The following is a 10956-nucleotide window of genomic DNA, read 5'->3' on the forward strand; positions in this document are numbered from 1 at the left end:
TGATGACTTAAAGCACACAGCAAAAACATACTAAGAGTGGAATATCTCCAACGGCCAATCTTCAACCTGACTGAGCATGTTATATTTTTAATGCATTAATGCTCAAAGTCTGCATTCATTTTTTTTTCTCATTTTTGATGCCAAAGTTATCAAAAATTGCGTCGGTTTCCAAATATATACGGACCTGACTGTATATGTTCGTGAAGGTTGTCGTAATCCAGACTTAATACTTATTTCATATACAAATATATCAAGTCAAACGACCAAAAAAAGCATTGCTCGGCTCCTTTTTGACACCAACTCCACGTGTGACTTATTAAAGCGACATCGAAGTGCATCTAATTCAGAGATGCTTTGTTTCTTATTTTAAAGAGTTTATTAGCTGATGCGATCCAGACCACACACCAATGTTTGCTTATGTTTTTGTCTGCTACTCTTAATGCACAGGATTTATTTGCTTTGATGCAACCTGTGTTGTTAAAAGCGCTATATAAATAAAAATGATTGATTGATTGATTGATTGATTTGCACAGTAACGTAATAAAGTACAGCACACGTCCAGTTCCTGCCGTTCTCACCCCAGCCCTAATCGTAAATAACAAGCATAATGAAACCGAGATCATTTTCTTACCTTAACTTTCTTAGACATGTTCTGCTGTTCAACAGTGTTGAAGAAAGGACGGTCACTACCGCCTCTGTCTTTCCGATCAATAATTCAGGCTTGAATTCACAATGACTACATGTAGTTTCCAATTACAGTTATCAGGTTAGTGACAGACGCTTTGTTAACAAAAGCTTCGGATCAGCTGTTTGGACCGTAATGTAATGAAAACGAGTTCGCATAATATCAACCGTTTCCAATAGGTCAGAAGATCATCACAATATTAAGTGAAAATGAAGTGCACTTAACTGTATTGAAAATGCACTTGTGGTGTACTTCAAAAATGCTATCAATCAAATAAAAGGCCGCTTAAGTGACCTAAAGAGATTTTTAAAAAGTGCACTTCGGTTTTACTTTCTAACAAACAAAAGCACACGTAAAGCATTTCATTATAATTTTAACTTTAGCCTTTTTATTCGGTACTACGTTTAAAGTCGATACATTTTAAAAGCGCATCTTCACTGCAAATGCATTCAAAGTTTCAATAGAAATGTTGCTATAAATGCTTGTCAGTACATTCATGCACTTAAACCATATTTCAAAGACAATTATAAAATGACTCATGTACTTAAGTCCTATTTGTTAAAAACACATTCTTGCATTTGTTAGAAATCTTAAAATTAAATGCATTTTCACTTAGTTGCAACTGACATGTAATTAAGTGTCTTAAAACGCTCACACTTAGTTATATTCCTGTAAAGTATATTTTTAAAAGTATGCTTGAGTGTACTTCTTTTTTCGCAGGGTGGCACTTAGTTTTAAAAATGTTTGTGAACTGCTAATCTGAGAGATTGAAGACATATAATACCCCCCGACCTTGCAGCCAATATTTATCCAAATCACCTTACATTCTGACATTTACCAAGACTTTCAGCATCTCAGAACGAATCTCCGATTGCATAATAAGGACCTCAAAGGGGGCCAAAAGCATACAAATGATACAAAAATTGCTTAGGTATAGTGTTCAGAGTATTGCATAATTAGCTACCAGACGGCTCTGGCGTGGAGAGCTGAAAGGGTATGGTATAAGTGACCCGGATACCTAAAACCTAAAATAAATGATCGTGTGACATGCGTCTTCCTCTCCGGCTCACTAGAGGGAGCCATCGCCTGAATATTACACCAGTTTGTTTCACAGCACTTGTTATATTTCAAGGGGTAATTCCTAAAAACAGGTTATGAGGCATAAATGGCTATACATAATGGAAAATTTACTTTTTGGCTTCAAAACTATGAGGTGAAATAGCAGCTGATTCTCTGAAGAAACCCGCTTCAGAAACTCACTTCAGAAAGGCTTCAAGACAGCATACATTCATGGATGTTTCTTTCGAACGACTCAAAATGAGCAGCAAGAAAGAGAAGATCACGCTTGCTTTAGTTCGGAAACGGACCGCTGCCTAAACCAAGGCGTTCAGGCTCGCTTCAGCAAACTTTTTGATCTGGTCCACGTCCTGAGTCCTTCCTTCCAATCGCTCCGACAAACCGTCCTCATGCTGCTTTCTGTGGGTTCATATCAAATACCAGTTTTCCATTAAACCATGCATTTGTACGTGTGCCTTTTTTTGCATTGTGATGCATGCATAAGTGCAAAAATATAATAATTTTTGTATTGTATTGTTTTGTGTAAGAAAGGAGACGGCTTTAAGTGAATGTGCGACTAGGCCTATTAGTTTCCACTGGATTTCTAGCTAGGTTTTACTTAATATTCAATTGCGTAACTGCAGTAAATACAGCACATCCATCTATTTTCATCAATCAGTACCGCAGTCTGTTGACAGGAAAACACCTTGGTTTTATTTTCCAGTCAAATAAGTTTAATTACACACTGCATGGAGATATAACGTGTTATGAGAACTCGTCAGACCCAACATCGTTCTCTTGTTGAAGATTGTTGGCCCAGCTGTTGGTCCCCATTGGCTTCAATAGTAAGGAAAAATAATGCTATGGAAGTCAATGGGTACCGGCAACTGAATATGCTTCGAAAAATCACGTTTGTTGTTGTTGACAGAAGAAAGTAATGCATACAGGATTAAAACGACCTAAAGGCGAGTTAATGGTGATCTTTTTCCGTGAATATGGGTTGGGTTTGGGTTCTGAGATGTTAGCAAATATATAGTACGGAACTGGCCTCTAACATAAACCGCTACCAAATTATTTTACACATCGAGTCAACGCACCTTCATAGAGAAGCAGATGGTGCTGCAGCGGCGTTCAATATTCATCCCGTGAATGTTATTCAAGTCTTTGCAAAGTAGTGGCGTGTCCTTGATAAAAAACAGTTTAACAGATGGCCTCTGAATATGCAGTTCCTTCAAAAAGCCTCGCAGACATCACACGACAGACTGTGTTCGGTTTTATCCCAGCGAAACTTTTGATGAACATCAGTCCAGAAACAGGCTCAGCAAAACTTTTTTAAGAATTAGGAACCGAGCAGCGCCGTGTTTTGTGGGACGTTTCGGTTGCTTTGTCTTCAAAACTCAAGAAAATGTAGATGAGTTTTGTTTCTTCGTGTTTCTTTATTCTTTTTTTCGGCGTTGCACTCCCAAAATAATAAATATCACAATTAATTTAGACGACACATTAAGCATGAAGCCACTCTCACTGAGGCCAATCCAGATGTTTTTTTGGTTGGTTAGAATAGATTTGGGGAAATATGGCGTTGCGTCACTCAATGGGTGCCGTCAGAGTGACAGCTGATAAAAATCCACAGGTAATCTACATCCGTCCATCAGCTGTCGCGAGAAGACAAACAAAATCTAGAAAATCCATCATTGAGACATATACGTCCTTTAAACCGTCGCTTCCAGCCAAAACACGAGTCTTCTTTCCTCAACGTGGGCGTCTCAATTGAAAAAGGTTTAAATCAGGAGAGAAATCTGCACGGATCAAGCGCTGTTTACAGGAGAAAACGGCGAGAGACAGCAGGAGATGGACTTGTTCACTGGAGGAAGCTTTGTTGTGGAAGTTAAAATGTTTCTCACAAGCACACAGCTTTTTACTGTTCGGAGCATCAACCGTCGGACTGGAGTGACGTGGATTACTTGATGTTTTTATATTATTTTAGCTGTTTGGGCTCTTACTCTGACGGCACCCATTCGCTGCAGAGCATCCGTTGCTTCTCCAAATCTGATGAAGAAACAAACTCCTCTACATCTCGGATGGCGAGAACTTGAACTATTCTTCTGAATCCCAAGGACAACTGGTTGATTTCCCAACATAAAGTTAAAAGAGAAATTCTTAAATAAAAGAAAAACATAATGCATTAAGTAAACCACACAGTTTATTTATAAGAGGCCGTGACATTTCTAGTTAAAATAATCAGAAGATTAAAAGTCAAGTTTAGCAGAGAACACATTTGCAGACAATATGGCCATCTGAATTTCCATTGAGTTCGTAATGAGAGGATGCTCCTCTGGATGGGCCTGACATGAAGGGAAGAGGCATCTTGCATAAACACGGGGAAAAATATGTTGTTATTGACGTTATGAAATATTCATTGTTTGTTACCGCAGCATGTGCTTCACACAACCTTCGACAGCACGACCAAAGAAATGTCAAAAAAAATCAGCAAAAAATGACCTCGACAATTTTATATTATAGATATATATTTAGTATTTAGTATATATTTATAAGTTTGTTTGATTTCAAGAAACAAATGTATTTTTAGCTTTAGTTGTAGTTAATTATCATAACCCATGAATGTAGGAATTATTTGATATATACAAATATATATATATATATATATATATAAAAAATATATATATATATATATATATATATATATATATATATATATATATATATATATTATATATATATATATATATATATATATATATATATATATATATATATATATATATATATATATATATATATAATAATAATTCTATATGGGTTTATATATATTTTTTATATATATATTTATATTATATATTATTTTTTTTGTTGAAGAGAACTATACATGAAGTATAGTTTTTTTTAAGGGTATTAATATAGTGAATTTTCGGCAGACTCAGGTGGTCAGGTTTAAAGTACCTGTTTGTGGTTAAACATGTAATAAATAAATATACAGATGGACTTATGTACCACTTCAGTGGGTGAAAAACATTGGAAAGTACACTTAATATACACTTAAAATATGCTATATTTTCATTTCCTTGCGGTTAACATGCATTTAAGTGTCTGAAAACATTACATTCAGTTTGCGTGCTTATCATTGTAGATATTATTTCAGTAATATGCGGTGCATTTAAAAATAGTGTACTAATTTTTATTTTTTCACAAGGGCAATTTGAGGTCGTGACAATCATCAAAAAGGACTGAACAGGAAAAACTGCAATATTTTAGCAAATCAGCGTATGATACAAAGCAGTCATACTTATAGCCAAAGTGGATATATTTGTAGCCAACAATACATTGCACGAGTCAAAATTATGGATTGAATATTACTCCGTGAATATTACTTCCGAAATGCAATGTTTGATTATTAATGTGCACGGCTAAGGACTATCCTTTGACAACTTTAAAGTATTTAGATGCCAGCTTGCGCCATCCCAACATCAATGCAAAACTTCTTTCTCGCAAATCTTAACTTTAAAAGGTCGACCCTTGCGTTTATACAGCATTGCGTGAATCGCTCGCGGTGATAAGTTTGTGTTTAAGCAGTTCGGCATCCGATTCCTGGCAAAGTGCGGTTTAGTGAAGTTAAAAGCGTCGACCGGTCTATTGACGTCTCCTTATTTGACTTGGATCGCCTCACTTTGTGTTCAGAAGGGCCGCTGCATAGTCTCCGGTTTGAAAAGGGTTCAAAGAACTTCAAAGTTTTGGCGGCGAGGCACGAACAGCGCGTGCTCGCAAAACCGCGTCACGGGGGGACTCGTTCGCGTCGGACTTCCAGAGCGGCACAAACCTCGGAAAAGTCGCTCGCCGGCGAACGGATTCGCGATTCGTCCCCCTCGGTTCGCCTCTAGACATCCTACGCCGGAATAGGAACTACCCCCGAAACGCACATGGTACAACCCAATGCACCTTTTGATCATTCCAGCAGAAGCAGCAGCGACTGACCGTGCAACAACATTTCAAGGTTCTCGGCGGAGTTGCGGCGCGCTTCAACTCAGCCCGTGTCCGAGCGGGATCGCGGACGCCTTAAACGATGGTTTCCGAAGAGTTCTTCGCCTGACTCCGTTCGTCCGAGGGGTGCCGATACTTCAAAGAGAAACATTGGCGAAATAAAGCGCGAGGGGGATTCTTCACGATGAGGCTCGCCGCGGCGCTTTGTGGCGGACTCTTAACTTTTGTGCTTCTCGCCGAAGGTAAGCGTTTTGGAGTTCTTGGCTTCGGCTTTGGGCGAGCACGCGAAAACAGCCTGCGAAACGCGCGCGGACTCGACGCGTGCGATCTTTAAAGAGTTACGGCGGACACTTACACGAACACCAAACAAACCAAGCGAGGCGCGATGGACCCAAAGCGCGTCAAAGCACAAAAAAAATCGCTTTCGGATATTAAAAGCGCCACTGCTGTGTAGTTGTTGGCATGCGTGTGCGTGCGCGTGTATAAATAGTATTTGATCCCCCGCGCGGAGAAACAATCTCGATTATTCGCTGGTTCGAGCCAACTTGGTGCCTTGGGTTCGCGCAAGCGTGCACGTTTCTAGTTAGGTTACAGCGCGTCAGGTAGGCTGTCTTTTTCAGTAGCACTCTTTTGTAAAAGACGCAGTCGCCACTTGGTTGCGAGTCAACAGTCGCCGCGCGCTGTGTTCGCAACATGTTGGAACAGCCGCTGCACGCGGGCAGGAATGCAGCGACTTCAAAGCGCAGCTTCGGCCTTAATAAAGAAACGCGCGGACGCCGCTTTGACAGAATCGCACGCACGCTCGCGCTGAGCGTTGCGTCGGTGGAAATGTCGCGCGCTGGATGCTCGGGCCTGTAAATGTCAACTGGACGTCATCCCTTCTGTATCGGGAAACAAAAGACCCTTGGAGCGATTGCAAAAAAAAAAAAAAAAAAAAAGCGTGCGTAAATGCAGTTTCGCGATTCACCGTATGCTTTCCAAACGTTTCCAGCGCTTACATAACGCTAATTATACGCCTCGCGCATGCAGTGTTTCCATCGCACTGACAAACGGTTCCGATTCAGATGTTACCAGCTCTATAGGAACGACTAAACTTTGACACTTTCTAGTGTCTGGCACTGAGCTCCAGACTGCACGCACCGTTCAAAATACACATCATATTTTGTCTGGGAGGCAAAACACTCCTTGGGTTTGGTAGGACGTGTTAGTTGAGTTGGTCAGGTTTCTCTTTGGGAGTTTGGGGAATGGAGTTGACCACTACGTGCACTAATGCAATTTCATTGAGTTTTGCAAGGAAAGAGATTACGAAAAGAATGCATGTGGTGATTCACTGTGTGCAAACGGTTTCTGCTCTTGCATAACACTAATTATATGCATTTAAGTTAGCCTTGCCTTATGTTGCGTTCACATCGTGCTGACAGATCACTATAGATCGATGCCGTGTTCGACTTCACCTCCTTCAGTCACACACTTAAGATCGTGTTTTATTTGGAGGTGAAACTCAACTTTTTGGGGCCGTACGGTTTTGTCACAGTCATTCGTTTTTTCTTTGTTTGCAAGACATCGCAGAATACTTAAGTGAGTTTAATAGACGCACATCTGATTAGTTGGGGAAACTAATATCAAGTCGTTCCACACGTCTGCACGGTATTTTTCTGAGATGCTGAAACCGGGATGTTGGCGTTTTCTTAAACCGACTCTTCCTTGACGCTCGCTGGCATCCGTGGAGCTCCGTCAGTGTCCTGCTTACAAGTCTATAGGCTTTTTATAAAGTGTGTGAAAATGTGTGGCAATGTCTTAAGTTTCTCACAACCCCTCTGGGCATTAGATCTAATGTCACCGTCCCATTCAGCTACACATAAGATGCGTATATATATATATATATATATATATATATATATGCTCCTAATTGCTTCAGGAGGCTTGCGGTCGAGCAGCCAAAGCATGCAATGAAAAGGTTTAGAATATCTGTAATAATTAATTGAAATAAATTCGGCATAATCTTGCATGGAAATGGGTTTTTAACATTATTAGAATAAAGCAAAAAATAAAAAAAATCATTTGAATAATTGAAGTAATACGGTGGACAACAGGTTGTCAAGCAATTAACGGAAAGGTAACGACTTTTGTTGTATTTTCCGTTTCTTCTCGGTTTATTATTGATTTATTATCGAATCATCTTTATTTATTAGCCATCTGCTCAAGCTAGCGTTGAGTCCTGCTCCGTGGCGCCATGACTCTCTTTTTCATTTCTTCGATGGCACCCCATTTTTAAGCAAAAATGATCGATTGAGAAGAATTTCAATGTGAAGAGATGTTTGTGACTCTGGGATTGTTTTGTTGTTGTAAAATCCTAGATATTTTACGAGTGCAGACACCGGAAGAGTTTTTAGAAAAGACATCTAAAAGGCTTTTTAGATGCACGCTCTTTAAAGTCGTCGTCTTCTACGTGTTGGTGCATGCTCGATAATACAGTAATTAACATATTATGGAGCATTTTTCAGTTTGATTTGGAGGGTGTGAGTAATGGCAAAATAATCCGTGCCTTGAAGTGGGTGAGTTTCTTTCAAATTGTGATCCATTATATATTATTAGTTACTGTCTTTTAAAAGTGATTGGTTGCATTGCTGTCTGTGAATTGTAATGCGTTACGTTACTTTTGCATTGCTTTCGAGTTACTTGCATTAAAATAACTACAGATATTACATTGTTTTATAGTGTATGTAGGTCTGTAGAGTTTATAATATCGTATCTATAATATCGTAATGTGCAGATTAATAAAATTCATCTCAAAATGAGAGAAAATGAACAAGCAAGGATTAAATTATTGTGTGAATTAAGAAAAACACTGAATCAACATTACAAAGAAATTTGATTTGATTTAAAATACACAAATATGAAATTATATATAATATATATATATATATATATATATATATATATATATATATATATATATATATATATATATATATATATATATATATATATAGAAACAGTAGTGTAAATAAAAAAAGGTGGAAAATCCTTGTCTTAATTCATGGACTCATTTGATTCAGATTGATTCGATTCATTCCTTCAGAAACAAAGCAAAACGGCTCACTGAATCAATGATTCGCTGTTCTTTAAAAAAAATGGATTCATAACGAAACGGCTGTGTGTATGATCTGAGACGCATAACAGTTCTCCTAGGGATTTATTTTTTGCTGGCTACCGAGAGTGTCTAAAGTATTCACACCTGTTTATTAATTTTTAGGTAAAAACGTCTATGCAACCCATTTTTGTCTTTCTACAAGGCATCGATAATTCTGATAGAAAACATGCAGCGTTTGTAGTAAAACATGCAACTTGTATCTTTTAACATCTTTATTTTAAAACATTATCAAATTACTAACAAATATTGGGCAGTAATATGTTTTTATGTACTGTGGTGCTCTGTAGGTCTAACTGTAGCATTCAAGTAAGAAATACTACAGAAAAAAAAACACATTACATATAAATGAATTCTTATTAGAGCTACAAATGTTATTCAGTCAAGTACAGCGAGTTATTTAAAAAAAAAAATTTTTAGTTGTCTGATTATCATTAAGGACACAGTCACAGCTGCAGGTATTTTCGGCTGCTGTCACTTTAAGACTTAATGAACTAATCGTGATGAGGATCCACCCCCTCTGTGCATTGTGAATGTTTAATCACTTATAACAATGTAATATATTGAGGAATATATAAAAAAAATACAATATAGCTGATATAGAAACATCTCTTGAGACATCATATATATATATATATATATATATATATATATATATATATATATATATATATATATATATATATATATATATATATATATATATATATATATATAGGGGAAACATGTCTACATGCAATCAGATTCAGAAGGGAAGTTTTCTTATTTTAACCACACATATCATTCTCTGTATCAGACTATCAAGTGCAGAAAGCATGAACAAAAAAGGTTGCACTTTTTCCAGCAACAAATGACACGTATCATAGGATTCTGTTATTTCCGAGCGTGTGCTGTCTGTAAAAACAGTACTGATGCAGTAACAATGTGTTTAACCGTATTAGTACTATTTAAAGAAGCGCCTGTTTTAGTGACGAGCGAGTAGGCCGACGAGCGCGCGAGGTGCTCTCTGTTTGACCACCGCTGAACGTGGGCTAGCATGGACAAAAAAAGTTCAATTCAGGTTCACGTTCGCGCCTGATCCCTGCCGGCTTTTATTTTTTCTATATTTTTAAAGTTTTGTTTAGAACGTGGATGTGGTGCATTTAGGAGGATCTTCACCGTTTTCCATGTTAGCCGCGATCAACCGCGCATGGTTTGCCGATGCAACAGTGCTATTTTAGCTTTTTCGAGAAGCCTTTGAGCTTGAGCGTTGCGGCTTGTTTCAATTGCGACGTGGTACCGGGGGCGCTACCGAGCAAGTTTACAAAATCAAAACTCACGAACAGAGCTCGCCAAGTGGCAGAAACTTCAATACGTCGTTATACATGCCATCATGCACACGAATATGATAAGAAAAGATCATTCAGACCTGAAATATTTGCGTAGTTTAAGAGTATCCGACGTTAGCATGTGCTTCGGGAAGGTGTTTAGCGTCCGTAGAGGCAAATGACCCTTTTAATGGCTATCTGTTGTATTCATTAGCGTGTTCACAATGGCTGGCATTCCTAGTGTTTAAAGAAACCGTTCTGAATCCAGAACAGCTATAGAACGGAGCAGTAAGTAATTTTATTTACTGGGTGCATTGTGTCTAATGAACTCTCACTACTCTTTTTCCCAGGCTGTCTCTGTCTTTCTTTCTCCCTGTCAAAGGCTTTCTGTGTCCTTGGCCTAGAAATCTTTCACTCATCCATGTCACGTTCCGTGGTCCCTCGTTTTCTAAAACCCTTCTCCAACCCCCAACACACACACACACACACACACACACACACACACACAGAAATACGTTCACACCACTATGTCTGCATACCCTCAACCATCCAAGAGGCCTCAGCAACAGGCTCTATTAAAGAGACAATATGGGTTTCTAATAGTAATAGTCCTACAACACAAGGCTTTAAGTAGCAGTATGCAAGTTAAAAGCTCCACTCACTAATGAAGTCAGAGAACTTAAGTGGTCCTTTAGTGTTGGGACAAAATGTCCAAACAAGCCAGCCTCTCTGCCTAGAAGTATAGGATGTATGCAAACAATAGC

At 38.4% G+C, this 10956-nt stretch overlaps 1 protein-coding gene across 3 annotated transcripts in view; it reads left to right on the plus strand.

Annotated features, from left to right (window-relative positions):
* The first annotated feature begins 5111 nt into the window (after positions 1 to 5111).
* Positions 5112 to 10956, plus strand: part of lrp4 (low density lipoprotein receptor-related protein 4) — a 73923-nt gene continuing 68078 nt past the window's right edge. For 2 of the 3 annotated variants that reach the window (XM_043245687.1, XM_043245688.1), the window contains exon 1: positions 5115 to 5976. In XM_043245687.1, coding sequence (XP_043101622.1) covers positions 5919 to 5976 — 58 coding nt within the window. In that variant the 5' untranslated portion in view covers positions 5115 to 5918. Of the gene's footprint in view, positions 5977 to 10956 lie in introns of all 3 variants that reach the window. The other variant, XM_043245689.1, reaches the window with a different exon arrangement.

Source organism: Puntigrus tetrazona, chromosome 7 (assembly GCF_018831695.1).
Source record: "Puntigrus tetrazona isolate hp1 chromosome 7, ASM1883169v1, whole genome shotgun sequence".
In the NCBI taxonomy this organism is placed as follows: Eukaryota; Metazoa; Chordata; class Actinopteri; order Cypriniformes; family Cyprinidae; genus Puntigrus; species Puntigrus tetrazona.